The sequence below is a fragment of the Cryptomeria japonica genome, chromosome 7 (assembly GCF_030272615.1).
Source record: "Cryptomeria japonica chromosome 7, Sugi_1.0, whole genome shotgun sequence".
Lineage (NCBI taxonomy): Eukaryota > Viridiplantae > Streptophyta > Pinopsida > Cupressales > Cupressaceae > Cryptomeria > Cryptomeria japonica.
This window is the reverse complement of record NC_081411.1, coordinates 747,326,803-747,350,937: the sequence shown is the minus strand read 5'-3', so window position 1 is coordinate 747,350,937 and position 24,135 is coordinate 747,326,803. Positions and strand designations below refer to the sequence as shown.

The following is a 24,135-nucleotide window of genomic DNA, read 5'->3' as shown; positions in this document are numbered from 1 at the left end:
CTGTCCGTAGTACTAATTTGTTTGTTAGTAGCGACTAAATACTTGCGATTATGAGAAATCAATGTTATTTTCATTCAATAAAATCATTAACCATTGATATGAACCAATAACTAAAGTACAAGGGCAAATAATAATACATTTTGAAAGATCGCACACCCCTATTCATGAAGCCTCTTGTTCCAGACAATATTTAAAAGAGATGGTTGAGAACTACGATTACCTCAATGCAAATTACTGCTTAATTACATGTTTGGGAGTGTAGTGCAAGCTGTTCATGAATTTGTACTCAAACTTGCAGTCCTCCATCCAGTTAGGAAATGCTAGAGCAAAGATCTCAGACCTCCAAAGAATTTCCAAAAGTAAATTGTTGGTACCATTTAAATCATAACACACCAACTAATGAACCAGGATCTCTTGGACTAGCAAAGCAAGCCTAAGGCCACCATATAAATCATATAACACACCAATTAATGAACCGGAATCTCTTGGCCTAGCAAAGCAAGCCCCAGGTCATCTAACTGCAAATGTCCTTCGATCCTCTCCAGCTCAATCAGAACAGTATGGCATCCCATCTCCCAATCACACTCGTTACAAAATGCATCAAAAGATGAATGCATAATTGAGTCATCCAATAAAAATTCCTGTGTAAAATTTTCATTAGTCATAGTCTGTCAGATGGTTCAAAACATAATTTCAGCTGCTTAGTCAGAGTATGTCAGCTAGCTGGAAGCTTCATTATAGATTCCTCTTCATTGATACCTTTGGATGTACTTGCCGCTTCCAACTGTTTCCAGGCTATTGCCCGCTTCTCTACATTTTCTCTTGTCCTGTTTTGTTTGTCCTGGAACTTCACCTGGCATTCTTTATACAAGTTCTCATCCATTTCCATAAACATTTTCCTTACATTCATTGTAAGGCCATTCACTGAGTGATGCCAATGACATGCTGTATTCTTTTCTAGTGCTTCAAAAATGAGAGGAAGGATAACATTTCGATTTTGTGCTATCAGATTGACAATGTGATCATTGCTCCAAAAGAAAAGAGCTCGTTCTGCTACCTGCCACTCTGCTCTGTTAGAATCCAATAAAATAGGAAACTAAATCTGCTTTTAAGTGGTGAACAATTTGGAACTTTGCTGGTAATTATCTTATAATAATGCAAAGAACTTCTCAAACAATACAATTTCTCAAGAAATTGGACAATTGGTCCATACTTGAGGCAGAATAAATAACTTCAAGATATAGATCAACAAAATTATCATTTAAAATTCAAGTAGGAAACACTAGGAAACCAAAGCATACCATTAGACCCTTATAAAAGAAACATTATCCATGTTTCCATGGGGCTGATATTAATTATATTGAGGACAAAGGCTACAAAAAATAATGCCACCAAACTATGGGAGATCAAAACGACTTTGACAGAAATTAAGGAAATAATGTGGAAGTTTTAAAAATAGAACTTGAATGTTATTACAAACCACCTCCATCCTGTATCATTTTGGTGCCCATCATTTACTGCAGGGAAAAGATATGTATGAAAATTTCACCTCCTACGGTAGCATTCTGAGATATACTTGGCTGTAACATCTACTAACTGAATGAGCAGCTCCAATGCATCCAAGATATGTGATTGCATGTTTCAGTTTGGCTTGGAACTGCATTAAATATTTTCTCTTCTCAATTGATTTGGTCAATTTGCCAATAGAATTTGATCATTACTAGATACGCAAGATTGCATAACAAGTGGGAGGAGACTAAGGTGTAGTAGCAGTTAAATACCAGATGGAAATTTCACCACTTAATGGATGTGATTGCAGATCAAAGAGAACCTAGAAGGGAAGCAGTGGTCATAATGATGAACAATGAAATCCAATCTGTTCATACACAAACTTCCTGGTTTCCAATTTTCTACAAGAAGCATTGACCGGAGACTGATTTGGGGGATACGAGGACGTGTTGCAGGCATCAACAGACAAAGAAAATCCTATTAGTGTATTACAACCCAGTTTCTGGAGATATACCTTTCACTTCAATAGAAACTTTATAACAAAACCTCTAAAATGACAACCAAAAAACTTAAGATGGTGATGGTGCAAGATCATTCCAAACTCAAAATTAAGAACTTTGATTGCTTTTCAACTTCACCTTTTCTGACAGTTCATTTCATTTTACAATTTGTTTTAGTTGTGTTCAACAATGATTACCTGTACCTAGGAGCTGTGGATTGCATATTGCACCAAGCAAATAGCTACATTATTATATCTATTGCTAATTTAAGGCATGCAGGTCAACCAGGAAATTAAGGTGTTTTAGATGGTATTTTCTATTCTCACAATACAATGAACATCTTTGGTTTATTATTAATGGAACATGCGATCCAAATCGAATCCTCTAAGACAATATTCTTAAATGCTAGTCAAATCAATTATGTATATAACTTGAAACACACCCAACATTCCTAATTTGATGATTCTCAGCAACAACACAAAGTTTGCAGATTTATACAGAGGTCCACGGCAATTACAAACGTTTATTAGGTGATCCAGACACCTTGGACTCAAACACAACTGAATTAAATTTCTGAGGCACAGAACAAAAATAAAAACAGTTTTGTCTACAACAAAATGATGAGATTGGCAGAGACATAAGGGTAGAGATTTTGAAAGTTCATGGTTATTGCAAAAAAATCCTTGCAGTCTTGCCATAATGTATAAGGCGATGTTTCCTGTATAAGATAAAGAAGAGAAAAAATTGTAAATGCTCTCTCTTCCGGTTCACTGGGTTTCTTTCCAGAGCCTTTCTTGTTGGGTTTGCATATATAAACATTTAGGAAGTCATCATGTGGCATTTCCATTCTTTCATGCAAAGATTGGGGTGTTGATTGAGAGTATTTTAGTTGAGTGTAATAAAGGAGCATGCATTTTACTCAAGTTGCAAAGCAATTGCAAGAATAACGATACTGTAAAGATGTTGATTGTGTCCTTTAATGCCTTGTGAAAAGACATTAACTTGAAATGCAAAGAGATAGTGGCAAGAGAAGGCAAAGGTTTTATTTATCTAGTGTTTCTTCCCAAATTAGGTTCTCCAAGCCTCCAAAGATAATTTATCTAGGGTTTCTTCCCAAATTAGTGTTTCTTGTGTTTATGCTCTTTTCTTGAGGTGTTTTCAGTTCATGTTTGTTATCGTTCATGAATACAAAAATCTATTTTTTATTTAAAATACTTAAACAGCACATTTGTAAGCACAAATTCACGGTTTATTAAGAAAAGTTTGCTCATCCAAGTGATGTGATTCAGATTGATGAATTTGTTGTTGTGTAGCTAGGTCGGATCCCTTCTAGGGCCGACCTATCCGACCTAGCGCACAAAATGCCAAGTGGCCTGTTGGCCTTGGCATTTGGATATCTCAGTTGTATGAGTCTAATTTGGGGCAGGCCCTATTTGGGCGAACCACTTGTGTGTAACTTGTGATTAAGTTAAATGTAACTTGCAACTAAGGGAGACTCATATGTAACATGCAACTAAGGGAGACTCATATGTAACTTGTAATATATTGGTCTGACCCTATCCTTGGCACCAAAAGTATACGGCCGACTGGATGTCTATTAGGAGGTATTGATTCATATATATGCAAGGTCATGATTGCATCATTAGATATGAAGGACATGTAGTGTGCTCGGGGTGACGATAAGAGCTTCTTGTCTATGGTTGGGGAAGGCAACAGATCTGATGTTTGCTTGTGGTTAACGAGCACTACCATATAATCAACATGGTATCAAAGCGGGTTCCTTCTATAGAGCCCAACCGCTTGAATGTAGATCCTGTGTTTTTTGAGGGAGTTCAATACACCACACAGAGGAGAGGCAAGGGGAAAACCAAAACTAGCGTAGAAAGAAGAATTATTTTGGTCAAGCAAGGAAACGTGGCAGAAGCACTGGTACTGCATGCCACAATGGAGGGGCACTCAAACCAGGTGACAGCCAATGCGACACCCATCGACAATTCGTACATGATAGTGTCTGCCTCGCGTGACAAATCCATCCTACTGTGGCAGCTGACCAAAGACACGACTTCGAGAGTCTGTCTTTAAAGCTGAAAATTAAAATGCCCCATCTTCGGGTTGATTAGCGTTTCACAACTAGGGTAGGGCAATTCAAAATTCTTTTAGCAGCAGTGTTTGGTCGAGTGAATTGCTAGTAGTGGAAAATTATAGAATTTGTGAATGTACGAATGGAAATCGCAGGCAAAGGATTTCCTTGGAGGTGGTTGTCTTCATTTTGGCTTTGGCTGTTGAGTGGAATACGAAAAAATAATGTCATGGATAATAATGGGCGGTCCTATACCCATTCACATTGCAATAATAATGGACGGCAATCGCAGATTCGCGCAGAAACAGCACATGGCAAAGAAAAGTGGCCATGAATTCGGAGCAGAAAGCTTAATGCAAAGCCTTAAACATTGTTATGAATTTGGCATCAAATATGTGACAATCTACGCCTTCAGCATCCAGAATTTCAGGCGCTCGCCAGAGGAAGTGGAAGCGCTCAAGGAATTGATGCATCAAAAGCTCCAAGCCCTCCTAGAGAAGGAAAGCCTAGTAAACCAGCTCGGCATCCGGGTTTGGCTGCTTGGAAAACTAGATCTTCTGCCCCCCAGCCTCCACCAAACCGTCGAAAAAGTCATGGCACGCACCATGACCAATAACAGAGCAATTTTGAATGTATGCATTGCATATACCTCTACAAAGGAAATAATGCAAGCCGTTGCAGGAGCCGGCCGGAGGTTTGAAATGGGCGTTTCAATAGATGATATTGAGAGGCATTTGTTTAGGGCAGTTTTGGATTACCAAAGGGCCTACCCTAATCTCAGGCATTTGGATTTTTGACTATTGGGTTCCTCATGTTCCTACCCGGTATGTGATTTCAATTATAAAATATCTCTTTTCATAAATCCAAAAGTATTGTTTACATAAGAGTAGGAGCAGGACTCAGACTATGTTTTTGTATTTTGATTTCCTAAATGTTAGGACAAACATCGATTATAAAAATTGTTGGTTTTCATAGTCAAATCACCATTCTCATAGGACAATATGGTCAGGACCTAGATTCTGTTTATCTTTTAGGTGCTTAAATGTTTAGGTAGACATTAAGTGTGTATCTCTTAGGGAACGTATGGTGGGTTTGGGCCTATATTCCCAATGACAACATATAGGGTTCGAATCAGGTCTATGCTTTCGCATAAGTTCAACTCCTTTGGCCTTGTGCAGCACTGTTACTACACTTTGCCCTAAGTTACCGATTCAAGTACGGATACAGGTATGGATTTGACAAAAAAAATTTCTTGGGTATGGGTACGGGCATGTCCGTACATATATATATATATATACATTTTTATTTTATATATATATGTATACATATATTATATATATGTTCAAACATCAAAATTATATATATGTTTTGATGCATTTCATGCATCATAAGGGGCAAAATTAGGGTTTAGATGTTAAAAAAAATATTAAAAGGTGTTTTTTAATTGTTTTTTGTGTTTTTATGACCCGTAGGCCCCGTTTTTGGGAACCCACGGGCCTTGGTTCTCCTAGGTCCGCCCGAGTTCTCCCTGGGTTCCTCCCAGGTCCTGCTCAGGTGGTTGGGTTCTCTGTGGGTCCTTCGTGGCAGGACCCAAAGAGAACCCAACCACCTAGGCAGGACCCGAGATGAACCCAGGGAGAACCCGGGGAGAACCGGGACCGGGCAAGAACTAGGACCCAGACCCAGCCCATTTTGCCAAGAACCGGTATCTTAGACTTGCTTGACAGCATGTGGGAATGGAATCTAGACTTACAGTGGCATACTTGTACTTCTTCACCACTAGCCCTAAACCCTTTTGACTGTGACCCAGTTGGTATTAATAGGGCATTATATTGAATTCAGACATTGTATCGACCTGCATATTCATTGGGTTGTAACTCAAGTTATTTCAATTGAATTTGATAACTTTGATGTCGGAGAAATATTACTATGTTCTATGGAGTCTCAGGATGGGAGACAAGATCTAGAAATTCATTTTCAGTGGTAGCTGGTAATAGAGATGAGAAAACTCGATCTTGGCTTACCAAAGACAAGGGTCCACAAATTTCTAGATCTTGCAGCATACCAATTCATCCTTATGCCATTTAAAAAACTTTTTATGCATATTGATTCACGACTCTTCATTCTTTTGGTCAGTCTCAATTACAATTGGTTCAAGGGCATTTTTATGAACTTCACTTTCTGTGCACTCCTAAGAAAACCCCTGAACTTGGCTTTAATACAATATTAAAATTTAGAACAAAATACGTTATATTATGTGCTGTCAAAGTGTTGTGTTACAGAGATAATTACTTATTGAATTACAGAGACATGTTACCTGATGAATTCATTATAAAGATGTGTACTCTGCAAATGCTTTGGAATTTGTACAGTTGATTGGCTTCATATCGGGTTTTGGTGTATTTTGTGTTGGTTGCAAACCCTCGTGTTCACAGGCAAATTTGAAATATATGTTATTCAATACTGGTTAATGTCTGGATTGATTACACGTGACACAAAAAGAAGAATAATGGTTGGAATAACCTTAGTTCAATACTCCATTTTCAGTGCATACTGTTGAAGATCAAGCAGTAAACTTGATCAACCTTTAACTTTCAAAACATGAATCAGTTTTTTGATTAGTTGTTTTGGTTGAGTTTGTTAAAGTGGTTAACCACAAACTTCTTTGTTTTCATTTATGATAAATAAGCATACTTCTCAGTGAAGGATAAAGGTTCCTTTTTGGTTGTATCGAACTGCAATGTATAACTGATCATTAACTAATGGCAGTTATAGTTGGTTGCAAACCGACTCAACTATGAGTAGTTAGCACTTCTGTTTTATGAGTAGCCATTCTAAGAATGAGGTGATTGTTGTGAGTGATCATTACGTTGGACAAAGATTGCAGTCTTTGTGGAGTATGTGAGCATTTCATTCTATCTTGAGAAATTTGTGTACATAATAAAGACATATTATGTTTCTAGAAGTATAAGAACTGAGAAAGCATTCTGGGAGAAGCATTATAGAATAGAAGTCAGATTCAGAGCATTTTGAACGAATCTCTACATTTCACCTGAAAAAGGTTTTCTTGGCGACATTCGGTTTTACAGAGATACAATGATCTTCAGTATTTCCACAACATAATTATTGCAGACATACAGAGATATTTGGCTTTTACTTCTCAGAGAAACTTTATTTGGAGAGAAAGGAAACTCGGATAGGCGGGATGGAGAACTATAGTTGGCCATGATCCATTATAATTCCCCCTCGAACTAAAGATCCCCCAACCCAGGCTGGGATGGGTGGAAGGCTATAGATTGGGCTTAGTATTCTGGCACGCCCTGCTACAGGTCGATTTCTGTCGCATTTATGTGGTTGGTCCATTACTTTGTTGTGGATGGTATTAAAGGCAGCTCTTCAGATGATGCTTAAGCTATGCACGGAGCAGATATTGTGGACAGATGATGAGTGATGGCGAGGGCCAAAGGCCATGCAGCCATTAGATCATCAGTAGGTGCTTCGATGTGATCAATCCAAGTGAATGGAAATTCCATTGTTGAGCAAAATTATAAAAGCTAAATACTCTTTATGTTTGAATAATGTTCATGAATTTTTCATTAAGTCATGCTACATCGTTGAATAGTGAATCATGTATTGACATTTCCCCTGACTATCATTATCTCTCTCTGAAATGCTTCGAGGACGAATCAGAGATTGCATTCAAGAGCAAGAATCAGCATTCAGAGGGAGTCTGACATATCGACAGAAGTAACCTTGGACAAAGAGGTCAGAAGGTTGATATCTACTTCAAAGGGAGCTTGTTTTTCAGCCTCAGAGGGAGCCTGACATTTCAACCTCAGAGGGAGCCACATCATCATGAAGATTTGGTTAATGCATTTTTCGCTGTGAGGGAGAAGTTCAAGGTGCAAGCCCTTGTTAATGGGTTCTTCTCTGTGAGGGAGAAGTTCAAGGTGCAAGCCCTTGTTAATGAGTTCTTCTCTGAGAGAGAGAAGTTCGAGGTGCAATCCCTTGTAAATGCATTCTTCTTTGGGAGAAGTTTGAGGTGAAAGCCCTCGTTCCACCCTCTGTGAGTAGGCATGGTGGAGATGCATTCTTCTCTGGGAGAAGTCTAAGGTTCGAGCCCTCATTCCACCCTCTACTAGTAGGCATGGTGGAGCCACCCTCTGCGAGTAGGCATGGTGGTAATGCACCCTTCTCTGGGAGAAGGTTCAAGTGAAAGCCCTCTTCCACCCTCTGCGAGTAGGCATGGTGAGCACATCCTCTGCGAATAGGAATGGTGGGTATCATGGAAGAAATTCCATGATGTGCTTGTTCACCCTCTGGGAGTAGCTATGGTGAACGTATTATTCATGGGAGTAGCCATGGTGGTAGTCACTATGTGACTTGGTTATTCAGAAGGAATCCTCCCTAGCTAAGAGGGAGTGTTGTTGTGTAGCTAGGTCGGATCCCTTCTAGGGCCGACCTAGTGCACAAAATGCCAAGTGGCCTATCGGCCTTGGCATTTGGATATCTCAGTTGTATGAGTCTAATTTGGGGCAGGCCCTATTTGGTTGAACCACTTGTGTGTAACTTGTAATTAAGTTAAATGTAACTTGCAACTAAGGGAGACTCATATGTAACTTGTAATATATAGGTCTGACCCTATCCTTGGTGCCAAAAGTATATGGCCGACTTGAGGTCTATTAGGAGGTATTGATTCATATATATGCAAGGTCATGATTGCATCATTACATATGAATTCAACAACATGAAGGACATGTAGTGTGCTCGGGGGTGACGATAAGAGCTTATCGTCTATGGTTGGGAAGGCAACAGATCTGGTGTTTGCCTATGGTTAACGAGCACTACCATACAGTCAACATAATTATTTATCATTTTTCTTTACTAATTAGAGATCATAGAATAGTCATGTCCATTGTGTTGTGTGGCTTTCAAGTAGTATGACCATTTTGCAGATTGATGCATGTTATTAGAATTTAGAAGAACTAATGCAAGAGGAGAGGTAAATTGGTTACTTTGCAGCAAGAGATAAACACCTAGAGGTCAACTAGTGAGGTAAGAATCATAGCTAACAAAGGAAAAGACAATGAAGCAAGATTCAATCAAGTTGGAATGGGATTTGGTAAGCATTTCTCAATCTACTAGGAAGCTTGACGAACAAGAGAAGATTGGAGGCTCTCATGGGGAAGCTAGGAGTTTCCATGGACATCTCTAAAGCAAATGAAGAGTTATGAAAGGTGCAGCCACAAGTCCATGAGTGTTAGGTTAAGGTATCATTAAACTTGCAAAACCTATGTATATTTTACATCTCTAACACTCTTCGAAGGTGTACTTGGATGCCTACAATGTAATTGGATAAATAATTTATAATTTAGATTCTCCTAAAATTTCGGTACCAATTAACAAATGCATTGATGAAAAAGGTGGAGCACTATGGTGACAATTAAATTTAACTTTGGACTCATTTAAGGCATATTTCCAATTGTAGGTGCCAAAGGAGCGAAGAATCTTGCCATAATAGATAGAACCCAAATGAGCTAGTGGGACTCCAAAATGATGTGCTACACTTGAGGATGGAAGGAATCAAGGAGTTATGAGTCAAAAGATTCTTTGCAATTATGTTTTCTATTTGAGGATTCATTCCTTGAACCCACGTGATATCAATGTTGTCATTAACTGTATTTACTATTCTTGGAAGATGCTTGCCAAGGTGAGTGTGGGGTTTTTGCATGATACCATGGTTTTGGTATCCATTGTTTTGGTGAAACCATATGTGGTGTTGGCCTCTCTCTTTGCCTACATATTAGAAGTGTGAGATAATGGTTTGCTATTATATTTTATAAATACAAAGTTACTACTAGAATGTTGTTAGAGTGCATAGAGTAAGTGTGCTGATATTGTATCCATATTTATTAAAAGATTAATACATACCTCTCCACTTTCTCTAGTGGGATCTTTTCCTGAAAGGAGTTCTCCATGTAAATCCCGTATCATTGTGGCTTGTTGATTTTATTCTTGTTGTTGCTTTATGCTTCCACACACAATCTTTTATGATAATCCAATTATTAAGAGATAAATTTCTGATTTGTGTACACTTTAATAAGTTTTCTATTGCAATAGTTTCACCTTGTTTCTCAACATTTGATATTAGAGCTATTGGTTTTGTACATAGGAAGAAGCATTTTAGAAAGTGATCAAGGTTTCTTCACTGTAGTGGTAGCTTTTTCTGTGTGGTTTTGCAAATTTGTGAAGGATTGAAACCATGGCCTCTACCTTTTTTATAAATATTGAAAAATTCAAATGTGATGTGTGTTGATGAGTTTTTAGGCACATGCAAACACAGAATAAAATACCCAAAAGTATCTTATCCTCTCTTGAATAAAATCTCTCAAATGCTGAAGATTAGCTTAAGGATCACTTGAGAAGACTCCAAGGTTCATGAATGTAGGGTCACTACGTGTGGATAAGCACAGTTGGTTGATGTGATTGCTCACAAGGGGACTTACGTTGAATTGTCGAATGCTTGAATCGTTGGAACTTGATCATTTGATATTTCAATCTTGTGATGCTTTTTTGTCCTAAACTAACTTGAATTGAAAAAAAGGGCAAAAGGAAAGGGTTGAGAGAGTCTATTCTAATGTTGAATTTTAACACTTTCAGATTAATCTAAACTCGGAAAATCAGACTTTAATTATTAACTAAATTAATATGTGAACAAAATAAGAACAAGGAAGGGAACAAAATAAGAACAAGACACGGTTACCCTGGGAAAACCTCCTAGGAGGAAAAACCCAGCCTGAAAAGATCCTCAGATCTGATTATGAATTATATTTATATGAAGGTTACAACACTTATCTCATATACTTGAAGGTGATTGCATTTAGGACTGATAATGTCTTCCACAAGACTGCACTTTCACAAGCATCAAGTAGTCACATCTGCACCTTTAACCCTTCCAACAGCAATCAGGTTCAAACCCTTCAAACCCTAGGACTGTAATATGTGAAGTCAGCTCTTTGATGGACTGCAACTTCAGTTTGCTCTCCTCCAACCTCAGTTCGCTTTTCACATGAATGAATTTCATACTTTCACTAGCAGATGTAGTTTGTTGATGTAACAGAAGTATTTCGCTGTAATGACAGATATAACATTCCTTCTTTAACTTGCATTTAGCAGAACCATATATTTCGCATAGGATGAAAATGAAAGATGAATGTTTTTTATTGAGGTGAGAAGTGTCTTTATTTATATGATGCATTGACCTTGTATGTCGGCTTGTGTTCATGTCGGCTTATCCTTTTAATTTATATTCTTTTTCCCTTTAATCTGAAATGCATTCTATATATAGGGTTGGCCCTATTTTAATTTATATTATTTTCCCTTTAATCCGAAATGCATTATATATAGGGTTGGCCCTATTTTGTTTGGCATGCTAACTTTTATGTGGTGTGGATTAGCGTGGGGTTTTTATGATGTGCCATGAGGTATAGGGCCCAGCCCTATACGTTGGAGAAGGGACTGGCCCCTTAGGCGGATTCCAATGTTGCCCAAGGCAATTGGAATCCGCCATCCCTAATTACAATCAACATCTAAGACCTAGAATGTAAGAAGATAGTTGAATGATTAGTTGGAATCCTATTGGGCGAGGTCTCACCATCAACCTAAACAATTTGACACAAGCTCAATGCAATCTTCTAAGGATAATTCAAAAATATTAAAAATTATTACCATCAAACATTGATTATCATCCAAGTTGATGCATAAACAACAGATGCATAACAATTTGAAGTTAGGCTCATATCATTCCAGTTGACCACACAAGGCACACTTACAATCAGCAAGAGGTTAGTGGTATGGACTAAACGGATTCCACATAAATGCATTCAACAAATTCCTCAATTCAATCTAATTAACACGAAAACAAAATGAGAAGTAGAAACCATGAGACTTATGGTGAAATGTAACTTCAATGAAAAGAGTATCTCATTTACAAGTCTTCAACAACAATTTCTTCTCCTCCTATTCTATTCTAACTTATATTCTATCTTGTATTCTATTCTCCTCCTGCTACTAACTATTCGCTATTAACCTTTTCAAAATGAGGAGCCTGAGCTTTATATTGAGAGCTCATTACAATAAATGGCTTAGATCAATTTGATATCAATGGCCAAGATTTTACAATGAAAACCCTAATTAGGGTTTGTTACAACAAACTCAATTCCAGCCAATGAAATAATTACAACACTTTGGCATGACCAATAGAAGTTTATTTATGTATTTATTTATTTATTTTAAGGAAAAGCAAATAAATGACCTGACTGACCTGGGTCTAGCCAGGGTCATTACAAAGTCCTACACTCTCCTGGTTTGAGAGTTATGTTCTTTTGTTGACGATAAGAAGATTACAACTAATTTCTAAATGGGATGAAATTAAGAATCGAATTCTATCTTAAATGATATAAAAAAAAGATTTATTGTAGGCATTATTTTAGGAAAGACAAGGCCAAGTGTGTAGGAATATACATGCAAGTTATGCAAGTTAACAAAGTTGTTCAAGATTATGACACTGCGATCAAGTAAATTGGAGGCTTTCATTGTCATGTAAGAATGAACTATGTTGTTAGGCAAGCCTAAAGATAATGATGCATGCTCCCAAGTCCATTATCTTGAGATGGACATGAAGAGAGATCAAAAACATTACAAATACTTTAAAACAAGAAGATGGTTGTATTTTAATTTAGAGAAAAGCAAAAGGAGAGGTAAGCATAATGATATTACTCCTATTTCCAAACATGACTATAAGAGACATTGTGGGAATTCCAATGTTGATGGTCAAACAAATGAGACTTGCTAGAAGTTACATCTTGAATTGCATCTATAATCTAGAAGAAAGTTATGACTTCCCTTCAAGAAAGGGAGCCAAAGTGCAACTCTAATGTGAATGAGAAAAATTCTTGCACTTCCATCCATTGGGAGGTATAATTGTGTTGCAATGAGGCCCGTGATAAAGGTTAAATTATCAAAACTCTGCATTTGAATCAGGAAAACAAAGTAGGTAAAGATGCCATCAAACAATTGAAGTTTGAAGTAAATCAGTCTTTGATTAATAAAGTTATGGTAGATATTGTTCTGCTCAATCTTTGTGGTGTAGTTTTTGCAAGCCCACACGTGGATCCATCATGAGAAGAGCCATCAAGTATTGTAGCTCAAAGATGAGGAAATCTTCATTTATTTCTTTAAAAAATAAATCAAAAATATATTTTGGTATAAGTCAATCAAGCCAAAAAGTTGAAATTTAATTCTACTCCGTTTGACGGATAAGCAAGATCATAGAAGGAAATATCTTTACCAAGAATATCTTCGCAAACCCAAAAGATGAAGATATTCTCAAATTCTAAGGATATTATTTGGATAAAATTGGGAAAATCAAGTATTGTTGCTCAAAGATGAGGAAATCTTCATTTATTTCTTACAAAAACAAATCAAAAATATCTTTTGGTAGAAGTCAATCAAGCCAAAAAAAATAGTTAAACTTAAAACTAGTGTGAATTTAGTTCTACTTCAATTGAGAGATAAGCAAGATCATAGAAGGAAATATCTTTCACAAGAATATCTTGGCAAACCAAACGCTAAAGATATTTTCGCCAGCTTTTACCCTTCAGATCAAGTCAAAAAAAAATTTTGATTGCAGATTCTTGGTAGGTTTTTCGAGTGCTCAACTGGGTTGTTTTCAGAATTTTGTGGGTGCATCGTTTTCCATGCCTCAAATTTTATGCCAGCGGATTTCAATTCTGATTTCAGATTCTTTATGGGTTGTCTTCGGATTTTTCTGGGTCAGTCAAAAAAATTTCTTGAAATCCATGTCAATCATACTTCATATTTTTTTTGAAGTTTGTACTTGTATCTGCCTCTGTTTTCTACATTGGGATTTGTGCTTTCTATTCCGTGCTATCGCCTCTTCTTTGATTTTCGTTTTCCATGCATTGGAAAACGTGCAAGATGGCACCATTGACAAGTTGAGCAAGATAGTGAATGTTTAGCTAAGACCATTAGTGATCTTCGTCTTGATGAGCTCATTGAGGGTAGATCTTCCAGAAATAAGGGCAAGCAACAAAATACAGTTAACTTTGCTCTCATGGCCAACATTCATAGTATTTATGAGCCTCAGACTTATACCGAAGCAAAAGGGATTCCAAAGTGGGAACAGGCAATGGACGCCGAATACCAGAGCCTTCTGAAGAACAACACATGGGTTCTCTCTGATCTTCCTCCAGGGAAGAAACCCATTAGCTGCAAATGGATCTATAAGGTCAAGTATCATGTAGATGGTACCTTGGATAAGTACAAGGCCAGGATTAGTTGCTCGAGGATTCACATAGTGGGAGGGCATTGATTATGAGGAGACATTTGCTCCTACTACCAAGATGAGTATCATTCGTCTTCTTCTCGCTATTGCAGTTCAGTTTGGATGGAAAGTCCATCAGATGGATGTTAAGAGTGCCTTCTTGAAAGGTCAGTTGCTAGAAGAAGTCTACATGACGCAGCCTCATGGTTTCAAGGTTGTCGGCAAAGAACATCAAGTATGTAGACTCGTTAAAGAACTCTATGGGCTTAAACAGGCTCCTCGAGCATGGTACATTAAGATTGATTAGTACTTGGTTGCTCATGGTTTTCAATGTTGCCCTTCTGACATGTATATCAAACACTCTGGTGATGATATTGTCTATCTTGTTGTCTGTGTGGATGACTTGATCATTACTGGCAGTTCAGCACATTTGATTGCAGAAATCAAATAGGATCTGTGCAAGGATTTTGATATGATAAATTTGGGGCTTCTCCATTATTGTTTAGGTGTTGAGGTTTGGCAAACTGATGGTAGCATTTTTATTTCTCAGTCTAAGTATGCCAGAAACTCGCTTGACAAGTTTCGAATGCAGGATTGCAAACCTGCTTCCACACCTATGGAGACTGGCTTGAAGTTGTCAGCCAAGACTGATTCTCCTCCTGTAGATGAAACACAATTCAGGCAACTAGTGGGCAATCTCATCTATCTTACTATTACTAGACCTGATCTCAGTTTTGCAGTGAGCTACATTTCACGCTTCATGACAGCCCCCAAGGCTGATCATTGGGTAGCAGCAAAGCGTGTGCTACGTTATGTGAAAGGCACCTCTGATTATGGACTTCTTTACACTAGGAGTCATGATCCTAGACTCAGTGGGTTCATAGATTCAGATTGGGCAGGCTCAGTTGATGACGGGAAATCAATCTCTGGATATGTGTTCAGTTTGGGATCCGATGTAGTCACTTGGACTAGTAAGAAGCAGCAGGCAATGACTCTCTCCTCGATAGAAGTAGAATATCGGGGAGCAGTTAAGGCAGCTTGTGAGGCAGTTTGGCTTCATCGGATGCTTGCGGATATGCAAATATCTCAAGCAAGTCCGACTCCCTTGTTCTCTGACAATCAGGGAGTTCTCAAACTTGCCAAGAATCCAGTCTTCCATGAAAGAACCAAACATGTAGAGCTTCATTGTCATTACATTCGACAGTTGGTTGAAGACGGATCCATTCAGTTGATGTATGTTCCTACAGCGGAGCAGCAAGCCGATATTCTCACCAAGCCCCTCAATCCAGATAAGTTTGTAAAATTCAAGGGGTCTATTGGTGTAGTTGATAGATTGAGCATTAAGGGAGGGTATTAATATTATATTTTCCTAAGTTATTAATGCTCAATAATATAAGATATTGTAATTTTAGTTTCTTATTAGAAACTTTCTATTTTGTATTCTTTGTAATTCTTTATAATGATCTTCATGATCATTCGTAAATACAACAATAATTTTTACCAATTATGTCCCCATAATAATTCAAAGAAAAAAGGAGAGAAAAATAACTAATGTTTTCTTAAATTTAAAGCCATTCCATGCAGATAGGATGAGAGCAAATGAGAGTGTACAGCATGAATATTGATTTCTCATTAATTTTGAGACTGTTGATTAAAATGCATGCTGCATAGTGCATTACTGCATAATTCAACTTCATAGTTTGAACCTAAGTCACCAGGTTCGAATTCGAATTCGAAGTTCGACAGCTTTGAAATTCGAATGAAGTTCGATGCGGAAAAAATTCGAAATGTATAAAATTCGAATTAAATTCGCCATATGTAATTTTTTAAAAAAAATTTAATAAATATATGTAATATATCTATAAATTTGCGTAAATAGTTTAACATTGATAAATAGATTTGAAATCATTACAAAAAGATGACACATTTATAAAATATAAACCGTAGGAAACATATGCTTTCACTATTGCAAAGATGTTCTTTTGTCAAAAAGGTACAATAACAGTCAAAAACTTTAGAACTTTAAAATAACTCTAAGTCATCAAGAGCACTTGGCTGGGATGCCAAATCATCATCATCTGTATCACTACTCAGTTCATCATCTGCAAAGTCAGGCTCATCTGCATCTGGCATTGCTATGCCTTCAAGAGTTTGTTGTAAAGAAGTGTTCTTTGCTGATTTGTTCATCAGCAATTTCAAATTGCCGCGAACATAGACAAGATCTCCCAACTTTCTAGTCAGCAATTTGTTCCTCTTTTTGGAATGGATGTGGTCAAAGCAACTCCAGTTCCTCTCACAAGCTGATGAACTTGCTCCCTGACTCAAAATTCGAATAGCAAACTCTTGCAGTTCAGGAGCTGATGATCCATAAGAGATCCACCATCTATATCCAGACATACGTGGCAAGTCATATTTGGCTTCTGCCCCTCCAAACATCCCTTCTCCTCTCTTGTATTGCCAACTTTGATCTCTGATTAGTGCTGCAATTTCTGGATTTGGTACATACCTGCTAATGGCTTGGTAAAGCCCTGCCATGATTTCATTATCACCCCTTCTATCAATAGAAAACAACTTAGGCTCCAAAAAGCAAGCTGCTGCATGTAAAGGTGTGTGCATCATTTTCCATCTGCAATCAACTGTCTCTCATATCTGCATATATTCTACTTCTTCATTATTTAGTGCTTTTTGAATAGATTCCTTACACCGGTCCATGCTTTCATAAAGCATGCCAAGGCAAGGAGTGTCACCATCAACCATACGAAGCACGTCAACAATTGGTTCACATACAAGCAAGACTTTTGCTGCACTTTCCAAGAAATTGCTGTTTAGGATGATTTGCTCTATGTTCTTCCCCTTGGGGCCTTTAGAAAGCACTGAACTTTCCCATTGATTGGAACATATAACAGACCTCAAAGCTGCTTTTTCTTCAACCACTCTTTTCAAAGTGATATAATATGAAGCAAATCTTGTTTCACAAGGCCTCAACAATTCCTTTGATGCATGCTGCCTATAAATACTCAATGTGAGACGATGATTCCGTATGAAATTTGCAATTGCTCTCCCTCTATGAATAGCTTCATTTACCCATGGGAATTTAGCCAAGTCATGAAGCAACAAATCGAGACAATGGGCTGCACATGGGCTCCAATATATCTGTGGGTACTTCTCTACAATCAGCCTCCCAGCTCCCACACAATTTGCTGCACTATCAGTTACCACTTGAACCACATTTTCCATCCCTACTTCAAGAATGGCTTCCTCTAATATTTGAAAAATATACTCTAAAGTTTTTTTGTGGTTCATGGTGTCAATGACTTTCAAAAACACAACACCTTCAGGACAAGACACCAAAACATTAATCAATGGCCTTTGACACATATCTGACCATCCATCACTCAATATAGTGCAACCTGTTTCCTTCCAAGTGGCTTTGACATCAGCTAATTTTTTAGTCACTCTATCTTTTGACCTCTGCAAAAGAGTTGTCTTGATAGCCTCTGAACCTGGGGGTGTGTACCCTTTGCCAAACTCTGCAATTTTCTGAACTGCATTACGGAAATGAGGATTTCTCGCAACATTGAATGGAATAGCACTTGTATAAAACAAAGCAGCAACTGCATCATCCACCTGTTGTTTCTCTACTGGTTTCCAAAAGTTGTTTAGTGTTCCACTCTGTTTTGGTACACTCGCCGCTTCGGATTGCACAGAAGAGGAAGACATGGCAGATGTGAATCTAGATATATCTCCTTCAATTCTCTGTTTCTTTTGTGCCTTCTTCATTTTGCCTATCGTTGAAGCAGCCAACTCTTTCTCTAGAATAGCTTTAAGTTCTGCAGTCGCACCTATGCATGCTTGAACACCTCCACCTGGACCCCCTGTATTAGCAAGGAAGTGGTCCCTAAGCCTTGTTAAAGTTCCAATAATATTTGCCTGACATATGTTACATTTGATGTGAGTTCCATTTTGGGTCACATGCTTCCATGCCTCAGAAGTTGATTTGGGAGGAGCCATTAAATGAAAATCTGCATGTTTGGAAAGAAAAATTAAAAAACACACTACTTTTATTTCAACCTTTTAAAAATATATAATAAAAATATATAATATTAAACAATATAATAAAAAACCATTAATATAAAATTATAAATTATATAATAATAATATTAAACAACATTATAAAAAATAAACATTATAAATTTATAAATAAACATTATAAAGTATAAACTATTAATTAACCTAAAAAAATATTAAATAAACAACATTATTAAATAAATAATAATAAAATTTATAATAAACATTATTAAATTGTTTATAAAAATATTAAACCTAAAAAAAATTTAAAAAATATAAAAATATATAATATAATATTACAAACTATTAATATAAAATCATAAATTTTTAAACATTAACATTATAAACAAAAAAAAAATAATAAACTTAAAAAAAATGGCGGCCTACCTGTGCAGGTCGCGGACGTGTCGATGCTTGCTGGTGGCGTCGCGGACTACAGTGGGCGTCGCGGACTGGTGGCGACGCGAGCTGGTGGCGTCACGGACTGCAGGTGGCGTCACGGACTGGTGGTGACGCGAGGTGGTGGCGTCGCCGACTGGTGGCGGCCGAGCAACTCCTGCGGCCGGGCAGACAAGGCTCCTTCGGCAACTCGCGTGGCGGTCGGGCAGAGTGGGCTCCGTTAGCAACTCGCGTGGGTGTGATTGCAACTCCTGCGGCTGCCCTTTTATAAAATCCACGAGAAAACCCTAAAACGCAAACCCAAAAAAATAAAAAAACACTTTAACAAAACCTAATTTTTTTTTCGAGTTTAATCGATTTTTTGCATAGCTTTTCAAGTTCGCCGAATTTCGAACTTCAAGGTTCAAATTCGATCGAACCTGGTGACTTAGGTTTGAACCCTCAAAATCAATTACACACTACCCACTACAAATGTCAAGCTACAAAGTGGACGAAGCCAATGAAACTAGCTGCTATGAAGTACAATCAACCATGAGGCTGTAGTTCTTGATTTTTCGACATTGTTATACGTAATGAAATGATGCTACAACATCAAGTTTTTCAACATAAATAAGGTGAACAGATTAGGTTTTTGTAAACTAGCTGGCTGTGATTATATGAAATATAATCCAGATTGCTGATAATGACTTAGTTCAATCATTCAATTTACCATTTGGGTCCTTTTTTGCATCTAGTTGGTTAAGTTTACTTGGCACTTGTACTTTCCTAATTTGGTGGAGATGGGCACACATGTGAATCAATCTCCTACTATCCCAAATTGGTTGTACATTTGCTTCTCTTGGTGGTGTATCCTACATACACCCACCTCTTGCTCCTATATGAGCACACTCTCTCTTGTATGCACATTGCAACCTTTGTCTATATTATTGTTATTCTATCATGTTGATCTTCTTGTCTTTTTGTGATTAGCTCTTAGGCATGTTGATCTTGGGATAGCTACCTCCATAGCTAATTCTAACATGGTTTCAAAGAAAGAGATTGTTTAGAATTAATCCATCTTTGGAAGATCTAGGATTGTAACTTTTTATACTTTCTTGAAACTAAGTATAATCTCTGCTTGCATTCTAGAGAATCAGAAAAGTTGAGAGAGTAAATTGATGTGAAGGTGTGGGGAGTCAAAGGAACTATGGTCATATGTCTTCATAAACTGGCATATCTTCCTACTCCTAATCATTAATTTGAACAAAGAAATGAATGAATAGAGGTGCTCTTGCTATCACCATACATACACAAGATGCAAAGTTTACAAAATGCACAAAACAATCTCATAAAGAAATAGAATATGGTTCCTAATGTTGAAAATTAAAGCTCCAACATTCTACTCATGCCTCGTTTGATTCAGCTGCTCTTCATCAATTACCTTGACCATCCTAAAGATATCATAATTATTTAGTACTTGTAAAACCCTGATAAGCATTCTGTTTTGTTGCAGAAAAAAATAGAGCAGATTAAAAAACAAAGAGCGAAAAATTGCATTTTTACAGCCTGCATAATGAAAAAAGGGATCTATTGCAATAATATCAATATATAAGAATCTATTGCCAATATCTAGCAATATTATTGGACCATAATATGAAAAATAATATCAATATTTTTCATAATATCAATATGAAAAATAAATTAGGGAAAGTTCAATTACAAACCTGGAAATGTAAGCATTGCAGGCAACGGCCAATCTGTTGAAATAAAGGGACCATGCAACATTCTAATTCTGGGGATTGAGTTATTTCTAGAAGTTCCTCCAACTCACCCAGAAGCATAACTTCCTTCTGACTATTTGTGACAGGCCAAAATTTCAACAGACCCCTGATAACAGGATCTATTAATCTGTAGTCTTTTTCCACAAACTGAGTGATACAGTATGATAGCTGTTGATGGTAAAAAGAAATACATTTCGGCCTATGCAGAGGAATAAGAACTCTTGCTAAAAAGAGTTTATGTTCTTCTTTGAGAGGCATTGCAAAACCATTTATTATGCTTCCCAGAATTTCTAGCAACTCTCCAATACCATTGTGTCTCTCTGTTTCATAAATGAAACGATAGAATATATTGTTGATTGCCTTCCGTATGAAAGGCCTGTGCATCATATATTTCCCATAAATGCGATGCAATATAGTCTTTGAATACTCTCTCTCACGGGGATCTTCAGAATCAAACAGGTCAAGTAGTCTCATCACAAAGATGCGATCTATATACCTCTTTGCTATTCTGGGATCTGTTTCTGTAGAAATTATATATTGTAAGAAGACCTCATACACTAACTGCAAATGTGGCCATGCGGGTTCCATGCAGGCATCCTCTTCTTCTCTATCAAATTTCTCAGATCCCGTGCTTTCATGGTATGCTGGAGGCATGGTACGGAAAAGGTTCACTGCAAGCATATTGGCAATATCCCTGTGAATGCTCTCTGTAAATTTCCCAGCTCCATACTGGATATAGTCAACAATCTCAAGTAAGGTTTGCCGCTTGATCTCTTTTTCTGTAACATTCCCTTTGGGGTCCAAGAAATCATACAATTGACAGCAAAGACTCAATTTTTTTATTAATAGATCATGCCGTTCAGCTACAGGAACATCTCTTAATAATGGTAGATTTTCAACAGTGACTGTACTAACAACGGTAGAATCATCAGGAGATAAATCATCACCTATCATATCCATCATGTCATTCACTTCCATTGGAGATGCATGCAAGCCAGGAGTAGGGACTGGAAGAGCCACAGCAACTTTACTGCCTATGTCATTATTTACAGGTTCTACTGACTTTAATGTCTCAACATTTGAAAGCAGCTCGGCATTCACTGAGCTTAATCCATTTCTTGCAGGTGAAGTCACCTTCTCCACGGAGACCTTTGAGGGCTCGTCCAGAACTCTCACAGAATGTACAGGCACCCCTGTTCCATTGGTCTCAGATTTTGCAGGCTTGCGACTTAGCCGCCTGCCCATTAGTTTTGCAAACATCTCTATAGAGTGTTTTAAGCTGATGCTGTGGTTTTAACGTCTTTAAAAGAATAGAAAGCTCTGTACATAAAGTATACTTCAGATGACACAATTACAATGGACATCCCTGACCAGCAGTCAGTAGTATCTCAGACCTATATGCTGCAGCCATCTAGATCCTTGCACTAGGCTACAATTTGGTTCTTAATCACAAATCCCAATTTGAACCGTTTCCAAAGCTTGCACTAAAAAATATTCCTTCATTAGAGACAATCATCTTTATCAAACACGGTCCATCAATAATTTTATGGCTTTTCAGCTGTGTTGAATCCTCAGAAACCGTACAGATCTGTATCTTTGGCCTAAATTCAGCATAGAGAGATGCAAGTTAAAAACTATGTTACCTTGATAACATAAACAGAAAAGGATACCAGCAGCTCAAACCAAGCATTACCTTGATCTTATGTGTGAAGAACGGACACCCAGCTAACTAAGACTTATGTGCAACACCTGTAAAACGAAAGTTAAAGCTTATCGTTAAAGCCCCTGATCCATTGATCAGACAAACAGAAAATAACGCCAACAGCTCAACCGAAGTATAGCCTTGACCTCATTTGTACAGAACATTACACAACTGATTAAGGGTTTATGCCCACAAAGTATAAGATGGAAATTAATTTTATAACATCTAATTCTTTGACCCGACAAAACGAGAAACTAATGCTTGGAGCTCAACCGAAGCCTAGGCTTGACCTGATTTTGCATCTCACATGTCAACCATTTCATCCACAGATATACATCATAATATCACGGCTATAGAAACACAACATCAGGGGCATAATTTCTGATATTGTCTGTGAGAAAATATCAGAACCCCATACAGATCTTGTCCCCGCCCAGACTCAACTGGTATGGGTTTCAAGTATTTCACATTCATTTAAAAATAAGTTATTTTGGGGGTGCCAATTCTGTTTTTCTAAAGCACTCTCAGGCATTAATATTGAAAATTAATCAATCAAATTTCAGGGAGAATATTAGAAACCAGTTTAAGGAAAATTATTAAAATTTAGAAATCAATTAAAAAAAAACCTGAGTCTTGAACAGGAAACCCAACTTCGGAGTATTTCAAATTTTCAAGTAAGCTTCATTGCATAGGGTTTCAAATCCGGAAATGGGAAACATGTTTCGATCTGACACAGGAAGGGCATCAAACAGAATTTGGGTTTCTTCTGAATCACAAAAAAAACAGAACCCAATTCCAAAACAACTGGCGGCGTAGAAGGAATCACTTATGTATCAAAATTCAATACCCTAGAGAATCTTTTCAATAAAGCTGACAACAGTAATGTTATCCTTATCAAATTAAGGAGATTAACTGCGATCGAACCCAGTTTAGATTTTGCAGTTTAAAAAAGGTACAAGATTTGAATTTACCTGTAAAGTAGCATCCAAATTTAGGAGTTCGATCTTGACTACCATAACAGGAGTGGAATTAACGAAATAAATAGTGATGGATTCCGTGAGTCCCAATTGATCTGGTGAGCCGACGAGGATTCGAAGTATGAAAATGGTCGTGGAATAAAAGGAATTAATCGATCAGTCGGATATTGTTTTGAGAAATCTACCGTGGGATTATTGAGGTGGCATATTCAGCCCAAGCTTAATGGAGAAACTGTGGTTGAGACTCTTCCAGACAAATTATAGGGAGACACAATAACGAGAATCGAGCACACACTTTTGTTTTGTGTGCCCACGTGTGAATTTGAACTTCTCTAATTTGGGAGCATTCGAGATTGCTGTTAGGTGGGAGATTTTGGATTATTCTCTAAAATTTTAAGGATTATACATGATAACAGTCCTTCAAAATTGAAATTGAATTTTTTTTTTGCTATTTTTTTCGTTCAGAAATTATCTTTCAGGTTTGCAGATGACTGGTTGAAGAAAGATATTGGCGAGATTTTTTTTTTAAATATCTTCATTTTTATATGATAAATTATATGTTTTTTAAGTCTTTAAGAAATTATAAATAACATTACAAAGTAGACTTGTTTAGAGAAGGAAAAGACTTAAATTTATATATATATATATATATGATAATCATGATTGAAGGTTAAGTAAAGAAGGTCGTTAAAATAGTTAGGTATCCAGATAATTTGAATAGTGAAGAGGTCTTGTGGCTTAACCACTAGAATTCTCATCATTAAGACTCTTAAGAAGTAACATTATTAATAAATT

The 24,135-nt window shown here is 37.2% G+C and overlaps 2 protein-coding genes across 5 annotated transcripts; one reads left to right on the top strand and one right to left on the bottom strand.

Moving 5' to 3' along the window:
• Positions 1-48: 48 nt before the first annotated feature.
• Positions 49-23,842, bottom strand: LOC131039790 (serine/threonine protein phosphatase 2A 57 kDa regulatory subunit B' beta isoform). Of its 4 annotated transcripts, XM_057972626.2 has the most exons (5): positions 23,335-23,842; positions 22,355-22,410; positions 20,605-22,262; positions 760-1,057; positions 49-641 (listed from the first exon to the last, which is right to left on the bottom strand). In XM_057972626.2, exons 3-5 carry the CDS (start codon positions 21,919-21,921, stop codon positions 625-627), a joined length of 1,632 nt encoding a protein of 543 aa, XP_057828609.2. In that variant the 5' UTR covers positions 21,922-22,262; positions 22,355-22,410; positions 23,335-23,842; the 3' UTR covers positions 49-624. The 4 variants fall into 4 exon arrangements, with proteins under 4 accessions (XP_057828609.2, XP_057828608.2, XP_059063767.1 ...); XM_057972625.2 differs by having other exon boundaries at positions 49-1,057; XM_059207784.1 differs by lacking the exon at positions 23,335-23,842 and adding an exon at positions 22,990-23,164 and having other exon boundaries at positions 49-1,057.
• LOC131039791 (dehydrodolichyl diphosphate synthase 6-like) lies at positions 4,233-4,901 on the top strand. The gene has a single exon (XM_057972628.2). The coding sequence runs from the start codon at positions 4,314-4,316 to the stop codon at positions 4,884-4,886; it is 573 nt and encodes a 190-aa protein (XP_057828611.1). The 5' UTR covers positions 4,233-4,313; the 3' UTR covers positions 4,887-4,901.
• Positions 23,843-24,135: the final 293 nt, after the last annotated feature.